The 14,897-nt window shown below is 41.4% G+C and overlaps 1 protein-coding gene across 1 annotated transcript in view; it reads left to right on the forward strand.

Annotated features, from left to right (window-relative positions):
* Positions 1-758: 758 nt before the first annotated feature.
* Positions 759-14,897, forward strand: part of LOC310922147 (uncharacterized protein) — a 52,983-nt gene continuing 38,844 nt past the window's right edge. The window contains 2 exon segments of the mRNA XM_083882549.1: positions 759-859; positions 14,018-14,113. Of these exon segments, the coding sequence (XP_083738675.1) occupies positions 784-859; positions 14,018-14,113 (172 nt within the window). The 5' untranslated portion in view covers positions 759-783.

Consider the following 14,897-nt stretch of genomic DNA (forward strand, 5'->3'; position numbering starts at 1 on the left):
TGGAGTCAGCCAGCAGTGCCAGGCTCCCCTCAGCACCAGCCATAGAGGGACCATGACGGCTCTCATGGGGCGGCCAATTCTATTGGCCCCTTTGGCAGATGTTCATAGAATATTCAAAATATTCAACCCCTAAGCCACTAAACCAAGAGCGTATTTAAGAGGTTTCTGGATCTGGCACTGGGTGATGTGGTTTAGTGGTTGCAGTGCCAGCGCTGAGCGGATGGCTGGACTTGATCTTGAAGGCCTCTTCCAGCCTTGACAATTCCATGTTCCTAAACCACATCACTCAGCACCAGATCCAGACACCTAAGCACCTCCAGGGATGGTGACTCCACCGCCTCCCTGTGCAGGCTATTCCAATACCTGACCACCTGAACAGTGGATTTCATTTTTTCTAATCTGAATCTCTGCTGTCGCCGTTTAAGGCCGTTTGCTCTGGTCCCCTCCCTGCAGACACCGCAGAAGAGACCGGCTCCACTTCACTACACCCTCCTGTCAGGGAGTGATGAGGTCCCCCCTGAGCCTCCTGGAGCCCTCCGGCTCCCTCAGCCGCTGCTCATCAGACTCGTTCCCCAGTCCTTGCAAGAGGCTCGCTGCCCCTGGCCGGACCTGCTCCCGCAGCCCCGTCCCTGTGGAAGCGCAGCCCAAGGGCAGCGCCCGACGCTGCCGCGGCCGCCCCGGATGGACGCGGAAGCGCTCTCGGTGCCGGCAGGGCGGGAGCGGGCGGAGCCTGCGCACTGCGCCCCGCGGCCCACCCGGCACTCCCGTGGTCCGGCGCTGAAGATGGCGGAGGGTGGTGTGGCGGCTCCGTCCTGCGCTTCTTCCTCCTCCTCCTTGAAGGGGCTGCGGGAGCAGATGGGTGAGAGCGGGCAGGGAGGGGTAGCATGGGGGGTGTGTGTGGGGGGGTCTGGCGGCCCAAGGGCGCGGCTGGCGCCTGCTGCCCCCCCCCCCCCCCGGCCGCCCGGCTGGACGTCCGGCCCCATTCCGGGGCGGGGAAGGGGCACCGCGAGTGGAAGCCGCCGGGGCTGGCCGGCCCCAGCCTCGTTCCCCGCCCGGTCCGTGCTTTCCCGCAGCTCCAGGCGGTGATTGCTGGCTCGGGACCTCCCGCAGCTCGTGGGCAGCAGCAGAGGCGGCTGCGGGGAGGCTGCGTTACACGAACCGTCCGTTTTTTACTGGTCCTCGAACTTGTCGGTGTCTGTGGTGGCTCTTGCTTTCAGAAGGTTTGCTCTAGCGATGTGTTCGGTCCCAAGTACAGAAGGCAGAGACAGCCCCTGGCATTGATTTCTAATCAAAGATTGAATCATGCCATATTTTATTTTTTTTACTGATGTTATAAGAGGGCTAAAGAAGCTCCGCTTTGGTTTTATCTTTGGTTGTGTTTATGTGCCTATTTATACTTAAGGTCCTTAATAATATATTCTGGAACGAGTATTGTGCATGCACGATGTGTTTGCAGCATAATTTCATAGTACATCTCCACGCAAAAGCTTTGTGGGTGAGCCATTAGAAAAGATAAACATTTTCTTATCCCAGTCACAAAAAAAATAAGAGACTTGTCATTTGATCTAAGCTAACTAACTAGGACTAGATGCAAAAACTACTCTTGAGAGCCTCTTGCATGATTGTTTTCAGTGTATCTGTGTAATTACATAAAGAGGAGTGCTGGTAAGGGGTCCTGAATGCACAACTCTTATCTGGCATTCTTCTTCAGTGTGTTGGGTGTTGGAAATACTATTTAATTACCTGTTGTTTCTGTTTCAAAATTAAGACAGTTTAGTGCTCCAGAACGATAAAGATCTGCCAAAAGATAGCACTTCTCACCTGCACAGGTTATGTCTATTTGAACCTTATTCTTCCTGCTAGAACTGCTGAATTTTATTTTGTGTATTGGATGCACTTACATGGTGGCTGCTAAGTTTTTCTAAGGATGGGCACCCATATTTATTGACAGCTGTCATGACCTAGATTTAGTCCCAAAATCAGAGAGGAAATGCTCCTTGGGCCAGACAGCTCCATCCCCCTTCATATAGGCACATGCTGTAATATGCACATCATGCTGCAAAAACAACCCCCCTCACTAGATCCTGGAAAGGCTAGACCTTGAACTTTTTTCTCTGAGGGGGTAGAAGTCACTGAACCAGAATCTGAACTTCAGTGTACATAGTATGCATTTGTGGCAGTTATGTGCTCAGATAAACTTAGTGATAATGTGCAGTGAATCAATGCTGTCTGTGAGCTCACAGGCCCTCTGCAGCTCTGTTCCTGACTTCTAGTCAGTAGCACTCCCTGGAGAGAGCAAATGATTAGAAATCATCCTTGCAATCCAGTGGTTGACAGTGGAATTTGCAGGATAATTTGCCACAGTATTTGCTGCTCTTTGGAGAAGTTGTGAGCAGCAACCAAGTCTGGTATCACAGCTGTTTGGAGAAGATGTAGGGAAAAAAAAAGACACCTGAAGGAACCTCAGTGTTCAGTCCCACGCTATCCTTCAGTGTGTTTGGGGAGGGATGTAACTTCCCGCTTCTCTGAGCTCAGTTGGCTGTGTGGAGGTCTCCTCAGTTCCAAAATCCCTGCTAACTAGAATGCTTGCACCCAGCTTCTGCTGCTCTGTGGGCAGTTGCGTGCTTTGCTGTCTTAATCAGTCTGGAGAACAAACATCTATGCAAAATAAATACAGTGTTGTGTGCCCTCAGCCATTTGTTGGTGAACCTCTGCCTGGGAATCTCACATTTAAAGACAATAAATAAAGAGTATCTTGCTGAGAAACCACAGCTCTTTCTGGCAGCCTGGCTAAGAGGTGTGCATACATACTGTTTGTATAGTCACCTTCTGCATGGGTACCTTTGTGAGTCTTTATTAAAAGACACTTCTGGGTTCTTGTTCTGTTCACTTCTGCTCTCTGTGACCAGCCTCTTGATACTGCTTTTCTCTGTGGGCGATTGGTGTTTGTTAATTTTTAGGCCTTGCACACCTAGAATCCCATGGTGCCACTTGTAACTAACTTCCAATTTCGTATGTTTGGCAAGAAAAATATTCTCTTAAATTCAGTCTAGTACTGAGGTAAAGAAAAGGTGTTTCTCCTTTGAGTATCAGCTGTAATTATGATTCTGCAGGCCAACTCATGGCTGCAGTGCCAGTTCTACAGTTCCTTTGTAATAATTTTCTGCCCTGACACACTTGTCCAATCTTATTTCCTTTATGTGGATGACAAAAAGCAGAATTTGCTACTACAACTAGAAGGCAGTTAAAGGTACAACTAGAAGGCAGTTAAGGTTTCTGAACATCACTGAACATTAAAAATGAATTGCAGTTGTACACTGAACCAGCAGTGCATAGATAGCAGTTACTTGCCTCATTTTTGTTATCCATGCTTGCTGCTGTCATCCTTCAGGGATGAAAAGGAATTTTTGATCCTGTTCTAATGCTATAAGTACTGCTGAACTTGTTAAGATGTGAGAAGAAGAGAATAGTTAGGTGCATGTGGTTTATCCAGGGAGGTTTTCCTTGAGTGGTGTGGGTAATCAGAGGAAAAATACCCGTAATTTAAGCTGCCGTAGCCTACTTTTATTGTCTTCATTTTCACTGGAATACTGAAAACTCCTGTCTTTTGTAGTATGGGTGGTAGAGAATGTTGGTGGGTTTTTTTACCAGAGCTTGGTAATCCTGTGCTGTTGCCAGGATTTCCACTCATGTATTGAATTGCTGTTGCAAAGGTTGTTCAGAACAGTATATTTAAGTGCTGTTCATATATATTTTCCTTTCCAAGACCTGCATCATCTTTTGGGAAACCTGTCTCAGGTTTGGGGAAAAAAATAAAGTGCCTTTTTCAACAAATCTAGCTGCAGACATAAATGCCATGACCTGCAGGTCCCAGTTTGATTGGAAGTTTTCTAATAAAACAACAGCTTCATTCCATGTAATCAGTTTTTTCTCCCTGTGTAAGTGATACTGTCTGGCTTTGTCTATTTTGCCCAGACCACAGTTCTTAGCAACAGCTTTACCAAGTGCATGTACACAGAATTGGCATGAAAAGAAGGATGGATGGATGGATGGATGGATGATTAATAGTGCAATTTCATTGCTCAAGCGAGTAGTCAGGGACATACACAAATTTATCTGGTCTCTAAGTAACAGTTATAAAACATAACTTAAGAACACAAGCTTGTACCCACACCTGTAGGAGTACTAGAGAACTCTTGGGTACAGTCTTTGTCTCACAACAGAAGATGGTCAGAGCTGTCTAGAGGAAATTATTTGGTATCCAGAAGCATCTGTCAGTCAGACAATTGATGAATTGACCTGTGCATCAGAGCTGCTTGCTGGATGAGAGACAGAATTTACTTACGAATTTGGATCCTTGAAAGCCTTTGGGATTTGCAGTGTAGTTGTCAGTAGAGGTGGGCTTCAGATCTTGCCTGGGAAACAGCAAGATAAGGAAACCATTCCTTTGCCAGGTTTCTCACAACGTGGGAGTGCTACATGAAAAGCATCTTGAGCATTCAGTTGTTGTCCTACTTGGTGATGTTTGAATGAGTGACTGGTACAGGTTCCATCTGTGGAGCAAAGGCAGCCCATGACTGGGGTATTCAGCTGATGATCACTGGGGCTGGCTTCAATTTCTTGTTTTGTCAAACTCCTCAGAACTTTGGAGAAAGTTTTAATGGTTTTTTTGTGCTTCATCTTTTTTCCCTGCATGAAAGACTGATTTGCACAGATCCAAGGCGATAAATGCAAAGAACTGCACAAAAATTGGATTTCATATAGATCTCAGTGGTGGGAGAACATTCCCAAATCAGGCTAAGAACTGAATGTAATTGTGATGGCTATAAGCCCTAATTTCATTTTTTTCTTGTTCAGGGAAATACAATTGTACAGGGTAGGGATAATTTCATGCTGATTCATAAAGATGAATGGTGTGTATTTAGGTGCTTAGCATTCTGAAGATTACTTCCAGTTGTAGGTGGTTTATAAAAGGTTTTATTCAAATTTAAAACTTTAAATTCTTGAGATTTCTCTAAATGCATTCAGGAGAGATATCCTCTTTGTTGTAAGGAGAAAAAAAGCAAACAAACAAAAAAAACACCCGAACCATGTGCATACACAGCATATTTTTTTCAGTTTCTTTTGTAGTGTTCCATTCTGTACATATTTCTTCATGTGTTGAAATTGCAAAATATAAATTTGGCTTCCATGCTTCAATTCAGATGAAGCTATTTAGCAAATAATGACTTGCAAGGGTCATAACTCCAATGGTGAGAGCCCAGAGATGCTGTGGCTTACACTATCCCCAACTGTGCGTAGTCTTAAAATGTGACTGAAATTAAGGACTGCTGCTTCTTCATACACTTGTGTTTTTCAAAAAGAAAACGGGAATATTTAGAGTACTGATATGTTATTATTTATTTTCAATTCTTAAAGGTGATAAGAGAGTAAAGAAGGGTTACTATGGGTTACTATAAGATAAATGGAAGAAATAATCTAGGTTAGTCATAATAATAGGGGTATCAAAAGCTGCTGGTTGTCTTTAAATTTGATTAAATAATTGAAGATGTTTGCAGTCCTCTTGTGAAAGGACATCCTGACAAATAAAATTCTGAGCATGCAATTTTAATGACTTCTGTGAATACGACTTACTGAATTACTTGTAGTACTTTAAAATCCAACTGGGACTGCAAATTTCTTGTCTGCCACAAATGAATTAGTGCCATTTATCTTCCAATTATGCAGCTCACAACCAGGTTAATCTTAATTGATGATATACTTTCATTGTGTTCGCATATGCCTTTCCAATAATCAAAACCTTTCTAGGTGCTGGTGTTCAAGTTTTTTGCAGTGTGGGGTTCATGGAAGAAAAAAATGTTGCTCAGAATTGCTTTTGCGTGAAAGAGACAGAAACCTCCACTGTGCTGCATAATGCTTGTGCATAAAGGGACACAAGCCTTTGCTTTTAAGGAAGGCTGGCCTAGTTGCTTGACATTTGTTTTCATCTAAATTATTTTTATATTCCAGTCAGTTTGGAAGTTCCACTATCTAGGTGAAGGATCCCCAGCTGATGTTGCCTTTGAAGAAAACAGTTACCACTGGCCATGCTCAGAATACCTCTCTTTTCTCATAGTGTTTTTTGCCTTCATAATTCACAGGGAACTTCTAAAATACTCTTTTATGAGTACTTAACTGACTCTTAATTTACAGACACTCTCTGTTGTTTAAATGCACTGACCTGAATCTTGGGAGGGAGCATAGATATTGTAGTGGCTTGTTCTCTGGACAAATGTTTCAGAGTTCCAGGTGCTAAAATTCCTCTCCCAAGCCCAAGAGGGCTTGGCTACAAGAATATAGAAATACTGTAGGGATCTTTATATTTAAAGAACATAATTTAATAGAATTTATTATTTTCAAACCTTATCCTCTGTTTAGTTTTGCCAAGAGAACTTCTTAGAGGAACATTTTTGCAGCACAGAGTTGATCAGTAATATGTATGTTGTGTTCTGGACATTAAAACCAAGGACACTCATCTCCAGACCAGATCAGTGAGTGTCACCTTACTCACCTTCAAATTTCTTTAAAAGACTCTCTGCTACTGGGTAATGGATTTAGAAAAAAATATAGTCTCTTTATATGTCTCTTTAGATCTTTTTCCTGCTTGCTTTTTTTGCACCCATTTGCCACTTTTCACTTATCCTTCAAGCTCTTTGGGACAGGGACTGATTCATGGTTATTTTGCTGTGGTCTTACATTGCATGTAATGGAGTGTCCCAGAGCCTTCATTTTTTAATTTGCTGGGTGAACTGTACAGCTTTAAGAAAATTTGCAGTTTATTTCTTTTTTACATTTTGTACCTCCCTGTTCTGCTTTAGACAGAGGATTTGCTGCACTTAACACACTGTGGACCTGTCAGTGTCCTGCATCACTTTTCTGTATTGCGTGATTTGATTTGAGACTGGCCTGCTGGGGGTAAATGCCAACATCAGTCTCTCTTCTTCTGAAACACACAGACAAGGTTTGAATGAGCTCTAAATTTTCCATGAGAAATTCATCAAGTGTAAAAGGCAAAAGCAGTAGTTTTCACTGCTGTCTTGTAAAGGAGCTGCTATCCTTCTACCAAGAGAAAGCTCAAAATGGTGTTTTCACAGGGTTTGTCTCAAGTCCGTTGTGACTCGCAGTGCTAGGCTGTGGTCTGGGCTGGCATTGTTTGGGCCGGGTGAATTAAACAATAGCCACAGCCTGCAAACAAGAGGACAAAAGCGTTTTCAAGGCCGTGCTTCTAACAAGTAAAAAACCCCCAGACTGTTCAGGAAAGAGGGAAGTCGTGAGGTTAGCTATTGCCAGTGTTATGGATAGTGCACTGTAAGAGAAACAATACAATGAAAAAGCAGATGTGAAAAAAGAGAAGAGAGCAAGAGTTTTTCTTGAAATTACTTTTTGCCATGGCTGTGCAGGAGTGTGAAGAGGAGTCAGCGTTAGGCAGGCTCTGGAGTTGGAGGAGTAAAGCAGAGAGCTGATTTCTGTCTGTAGCTTTTGTCAATGCTTGAGCTAGAATTCCAGTGGCAACTGAGCTGTGCAGAGGAGGTTAAAGTGGGACTGCTCTGGCATCTGTGAAGCCAGTCCAGCATTGAGGGACAACATATGTACTCCTGAGGCACTGGAAAGTGCTATTAAATAGAGAAAATTATTTGCACAGCAGACTGGTTACTGATAATTTTCCACTCTGTTTAAAACTCCACCCTTTTACCTTTTGGGTCCTTCTGTAGCTGTTAAACCTGTGTCTAATTCTGTCCAGCTGGGAGTGTTAAATCTGTATACACCTATATATAAGCATTTATGTCACATAACAAGTAAATTTCACAATTAATCCACTTGAAATTATTTAAGGATGTATTTATTGCATAGACTGCTTTCATTTTAATCCTGTGTATTAGGATACTTTGGAATTTCCAGTATGCAGAAACAGGTAAATATTTCTGCTAAACTTTAAGGTTCACAAGGATCTTTGTGAGAGTAGAATTTCTGCTGTCATTCCACTTAATTTCTCTCAAGAGATGAATAATAATACACCTCACTAATAAAGAACCCCAAATTGTGGAAGCCAAATGTCTTTTCAGAGAAGGGGATAGATTTAGTTTGTCAGCCCTGTGTGTACAGTGCAGACAGTGCTTCTTATTAACCATTTGATGGCTTCTGCAAGAGTTGGTGACATGTCTTTGATTTTTCTGAGCATTGTGCTGGCAGTTGCTTTTTCCATTAAATAGCAAGAAGCATAACTCGTGGCTGAGCAGTGTAAGTGAGATTAAAATAAGAAAATACAGTGACAGTGGGAGTCAGTGAGACTCCACAGGTGTTTTCAGTAGTGTTCAGACAACTGAAGGTAGTAAGGATGATACTTGTCTAATGTGGCTGTTGAGCAATGGTGTAGCATCTCTGACTGTAGAAAGTTTCTGGAGATGGCTGCCAATTCTGTTAAGGACAAATTTCAATGCCTTGGTCTGTGCTTGTATTACAGTCAAGTTTGGTTTAGATTATGTGCTTCCCCTAGGGCAAAGTGTACGGAGATCAATGCAAAAATTAACTAGCAACTTTCCTGGTGCCTTTCTGGTCATGCCCTAGGCTGAATGAGTATCATAATATGTCTTTGAGATTGCTTCAACTGTATCTTTGCATGTTTCCTTATAAGAAATAAGTAATTTTGTTAATTATGTGATTAAAAAAAAATATTTCCAGGTCTTAATCTGAATGTGGATGTTTAAAGATAAGTAAAAACTTAAGTTCTTGCAAATATGTCTCAAATACTTATTGATGGAGCTGCTAATTCATACACTGCAAAGGAATGCTTGTGTTGGGTTTTCCAGTGGGATCAAAACTTGTGATGAACTGAAGAAATCACTCTGAACTGCCTTGAACTTTGGGAGCAAAACCAGATTGTTGTACAGAATTAGCTGCAGAAATGGTCTTAAAGGGAGGAAAGCACATAAAGGCAGTAAAATAGGTATCCCATGTAAGGAATAAATATAGGACAAAATTTGCAAATGGAGTCTGGGATAGGGATAAGACAACAGGAAGCTCTTGTAGCCTGCTGAAGCTGAGTGTGCACTGCTTTATAGAGATCTATGTGCTTCCCATCTGGTGGCTGCCCAGACAAAACAGAACCATCTGCCTTCCAGCTGGTCTGTCAGAAGGTGCCTACCAGGAAGCTCACGTGTTTTCTTGCAGAGCCTACCAGTCCTCACAGCCCATCTTTGGGCTGTGAGGATCAACGGGGAAAGACAGAAAAGGGGAAAACAGAGAAAAGAGGAATGCACACAGAGAGGGCTTTCTCTTCATCATTAGAAACTTTCTGTGTTGTCCACTTGTTTGCGTGATGGTGCATCCTTCCTCTGGTGTTGTCTGAACAAGGAGTAGTGGTGTAAAAACCAATACCTAATTTTTCTTAAAGCTTCAAACATATGATCTTGCATCCGTTTGTCTTAAACTATGTTAATTAATGAGTGGAAATCAGCTTAAAAGGCAGTGCATGGAAATCTCAAACTTGAATGCTGACTTTCCTCATCTTTCCTGAAAGCACGTACAAAACTTATTAAAAGGATCTGAACACTTATTGGCAAACAGTAGCTCTGTAGTGGAGCATGACAAAAATGGTGTCTTGCAGATTTGGCACAGTTTGCTATAAAATCAGAGATATTTTGCTGGAAAGTTCACTTTTGATTCATGGATTGCTTCTTATTGCCTTCTTGTTGCCTGCTTTAAACTTTTATGGACACACTTAGAATCATAATAATGTGTAACATTCAGGAGCCCTCCTTAACCCCCCCCCCCCCCCTCCCGTTTCAGAGGCTTAGTCTGGGATTTTTTTGTCTGCTTTGCATAATGAGTCATTAAATCATAAGAAGCAGAAGGATTGCTGTGAAAGTCAGCACATTCTGCTCTCCTCTGTAGTTCTGCAAGGGAAGGGAAGAGTGAGTGGGGCAGCCTCCAGCCAGGTCACGGACACTGAGAAGGCGATGGGATGGAAGCCCTGAATCTCGCTGGGTAAAGGGATGGAGCAGCTTCAGTCCCTAATGAGGTTTACTAAGAACAGCAGTGAATTCTTTGCCAGTCTTGGCAGGGGCCAAGGGTATTAGCCGTGTGCAGGGGTTGAAATAGAAATTAAGGTTTCTTTTTAGCACTGGTCTCTTCAGGGCATATTGGAAACCTGATCAGGGAAGGGAAGTACTGTCATGCTCAGTATGAGGGAGGCACTTCAGCACCTGCACTGTCAGTGGATCGTGAGCTGGAAGTGAAATTTGGAGAGTTGGATTTATCTAGAATGTCACCTCCTGGTGCTTCTGTGGGTTGGTTTATCTCCAATTTGCTTGGCCAGACCTGGGGTGCTAAATGGTGATGAGGGTGCAGAAGAAAAACTGCTTCCCAAATTACCTAATAATTTCATGGTTCAAATAGCTCTATTTTATTATGCATGAATGCAGATGATATTATTGGCCTCATGCATGGCTTATATTTTTATTAATTTTACCTGGAGCACATAAAGGTAGACTACTGTAAAATAAACACACACATTATGCTGATCACAAAATATTGTTGTGAAAGATTACTGTGGGAGGGCAAGCTCAGAATAGAAATGAGATTTAATTTGGCTCTAAGAGAATTTTTCTTCTCCAGGGAGTTTGCTGAATATGTCCATGAAGGCACACCCCCAGTAATGCAACATGTGACACAGATTCTAGTGAAATGGTTGTTAACTGGTTTCCTGTTCTGGGGTATCCTGATTCATTACAGAAGTATTAGGCTTATTTTACAGAGATATATTTTGTGGGAAATTCTTTTCCATGAAGCTTCGCTCCATAGCAGACCGCTACATTCATTATGGAAAACTAGGCAAAGAAATTATAGGTATCTGTGCCAAAAAACATTTAAATATATTAATTATAAAGGTTTCTTTTATCATATTAAAGCAAAATAAGATAGATATTTTTTAAAGATTGTGTGGTGTAGCAATATGCAATGCATTTTCTTTTACTGTAGTAAAATGTGGACTTTGAAAATCACAGTTTTGTACTGTAAATTTACCATGAAATTGTCAAGGGCCATAAAACCTGTCTGTTGACCAGGGACTTGGTGAAATTGAGCTCACATATCTCAGGGATGTATCTAATGTGATGTCTGTTCCCCTTTTATTAATCCTTTGTTCAGATCCCCAGTTCACATTTGATTCTGGGTTTCTGTTGGTTAAATGGATCACATCCACGTGACACGAAGCTGCACACCTTGTGCCTTAAATCTGCTGCTTTCAAATGTGCAAGCACATTGTTTCTATGCAAATAATGAAGCATTGAAGGAGTGAACATAAAATATTTTATCTGACATACAAAAAACCTTGATGTGCAAAGTCCTCTGGCTGGGTATTTCTAGACATTTTTCTCCTGTGTCCTCTGCAAGCTGAACTGTTTCTGTAACCCACTTTCCTGTTTTATAGAATCTCAAGTAATCTTTTGCAACCTTAATTAATTAAACTGACTAATTGCTTTGCAGATGTGACACATTTTTAAATCAGTGCCTTCTAATAATGAACATTATTTCAACTGTATGTTTGTTTTTGATTGAGTAAATAAATACATAATCCCCCATATCCATTATGGCTGGTTTGTTCTACAAGATTTCCAATAGTAAAATACTTCTGCAAGTAAAATAAAATTATATTGTACCTGTTTAATTGCAGGTTGCTTCTTACTATAACTTTGTTATGGAAATTTGGATATTTAAACTTTGAGAGTTGAGGCAAAATACCATTGCTGGTCTTAACTGAAGCTAGTTTAGGTGCAGAGTGAATTTGTTCTGTTGGGATAATTTCCTGCCTGGGTTGAGTTGGCTCAGGCTGCCTGGGCACCCCTGTCTCCCCTTGAGGAAAGATGTACCTGGATTTCTGTATTTGTCTGAAATCTAAGTGGTATTTGAAGAAGTTTATGTTCCTTCAGTTTTTGTGATGTACGAAGGTGTTATTGGATATGAATGCCCTGGTTGTACATTTCTGCTCTTGGAACACCTGCAGTGGGCTGCTTTTCCTCTGGCTGTTTTCACTTCTATTTGTGTTAGAATAGATAATTCTATTGTTCTCCGTTTGGTGGTTTTTTTGGGCTGGATTCCCATCCATGTGACATGCAACAGTGTACAAAAATCAGATTTTTGTCTGACTTGCCTGATCTAGATAGTGAAAATGCAGTGAGCCCTTTTCAAGCTGTTTTTTTGCCAATTGGTAATATCTGGTATATCTGGTCTCTGACTTGTTTGAAAAGAGCCTCAGAGATGTATAGGATGGGGTTGAGGAAGACTTGTTTGCTGCTGCAATGAAAAATTAATTCAAGACAAGGCAACGGCTTTGGGTGACAATTTGAAGTTGCTGAATAAGTATTGTAATCAGCATTTATCACTGAAATCACATGGGATTAAACACTTTGAGGTGATTGTTCTTGGGTACAGCCTTAGGGAGGGTTATTACCATGACACAACTAGTTGTCATGGCAATGCATGGAGAAGAGGGAGACTTCCTTCCTCTTTTGCATTCAGCACTACTCTTATTAAAGGGAAGTCAAATCATTGACAAAGTTGTAGTCTTCTTTTTAAAAATATAACAGCAAATTGTACTATTGGTCCTTCACGTTCTGGTTGAGATCACAGCATGTTATGTGTTCCTTTTGTGGATTTGCCTTTTGCCTCAACTTTCTCATGTGTGGGTGGTTGTATTGTGTGTTCCCTTGCTTCCCCTGAAGTTGGGGTTTTCCATGGAACCCAGCTGAGCTCCCAGTGTCTGTCAGCCAAGATGAGAACAAGGTGGCAGTGTGTGAGGACACTTCTGTTTGAGCTGTGCAGGGCACTGGGGTAATGTTGTCTTACAGGTTGCCCTGCCTGCTTTCCCTGTAACATTTCACCTTCACACCCTGCAAGGTGATTAGTGAAGGTTGATACCAAAACAAAGAAAATTTGGGAAAAGTGATACAGTAAATTAGTCTCTCTGACTTGTTAATGGGTCTTGTTATTTAGCAAAATTAATATTGGTAGCATTTCCTTTCTGTGTGATTATCTGTGAGTTGTAGCCTTGTGTCGCCCTGATTTTTCAGCCTTCTGATGTTTTACATTTCTGTACTGGAGTTTCTCACACATTGTAACATAAACAAAGAATGATGTTTTGTAAACTGCGCATTCCTTCTTGGAGGAAGGACAAATTGATGGACTTCTGGTTTGACTAGTGGGGTCAGAGGGGTGTCAACCTCATCCCCCAATCGCTGATCAAACCCCAAAATCTATTTAAACCCAAATCCCAAATAAACTTTCTTGTTTCTCGTCTCACAACCTCATGGTGTGAGTGTGATCTTTTCGTGTCCATCTGGCAACGGCCCTGCATTTTGCTGAAGTCACCTTGGTGAAACTCAGATGTGGTGAATGGGTCTCTGCACAGATGCTCAAATTACTGTTTTGGAGTCTAATTTATAACTAAAATTTATTTTTGAAGATCCAGTTTCAGAAGTATGTTGTAAGCATCCCTTAATGGTTTACTTTATGCAGCTAGTCCCCTTTCTCTTTCATGTCATGAAGTAATGACAGGTCTTCATAGACCTCTCCCTGCTTGGATCCCATCAGAATATAATTCTAGCAGTGCTAATGGACTATTACATACGTGTGTCCAGCCCACAAATGCTCATGTGGTAGCAAAGAGTTTTTATTATTAAGTGTAAGTCAGACAACTTTGCAAAATAATGGGGTTTGTCTTAGAAGAGTTATTAAATAAGTTTGATCTTTGAAACTTTATAGTCTTAAAACATAAGGTTTGGTAAATGTTTTTACAATGAAAAGCTATGCCAGGTCTCAAGTCTCATTTGACAAGTTTTTCCTTACAAGTTGAGCAGCCCCCGGTTAGTTTTTTAATTAAAGCATCAGCACCCTCAAATAGAATTTTATGTATTTATTTTAGGTATTTATTTCATGAGTTTCAGGTGTAGAGCTTTTCATGTGGATTGATTCTTTCTCACAGTTGCTGCAGCCCAAGCCATAGCAGAAGAAAGAAGAAGCCAAAGTGGCATTAGCCCTCTTTCAGTCCAAACCTCAATAAAGACAGCAACTAAACCAGGTATAATTACAAGTCATTGCTCTTAATGAAGTGCTGGGCTCACAAGGGAGAGTTAGTAGGGATTGAAAAGAACATATTTAGAGAGGTTTGGTGCTCTTTCTTCAGGAAGCATCAGAGCACCTGGTAGATGGTTTGTAGGTCTGGTTTTGATGACAGTTTTCTGCTTTTGACTGGCTCAGAATTCAGTTGAAGTTGCCTGTCTTGTAAGCAGGGCATGACAACAAAGATAAACGATGGTAACTGGGCAAGTTACCGGCTCACTTCTTGCTGAAATTCAAGTTTTTATACCTGCAAAGACTGCTTAAGTCTTGATTCTGCTTAGTCTGCAAATGAGCTGTCCTACAGTGCTCTGAATTTATCATGACAGGTGAACTATCTGTTCCCAGATGACACTTTCCTAAATTCCTGTCATTCTTGTTCATGGGAGTTAATATGTACAAGAATGAGGATCAGAGCTGAATTTGGAATAGGGTATGTTCTCACATGTCTGACTTCTTAGGCTTTCTTTTGACTATACATATTGAGCCTTTAATATGATGTCTGCTTTCTCTTGCACCTATTAAAAATAGTATTGTGAGGGAATGGAAAGGGAGAAAAGGAGGATGTTCAGCTTTCTATGAATTTTTCAGATAGTATCTTTAATCTCTATATAGAGTGTGCAGTGATTTGGTGGTGTGTGCATCTTTCAGGAAGTTTCATTCTCCTTTTGATAGTAAAGACTTTTGACTTTCAATTTAAATTTGAATGTTCAAATTCATTGACAATTATGTGTCTTTGATTTTTG

Source organism: Zosterops lateralis (genome assembly GCF_965231275.1).
Source record: "Zosterops lateralis genome assembly, chromosome: W".
Taxonomy (NCBI): domain Eukaryota; kingdom Metazoa; phylum Chordata; class Aves; order Passeriformes; family Zosteropidae; genus Zosterops; species Zosterops lateralis.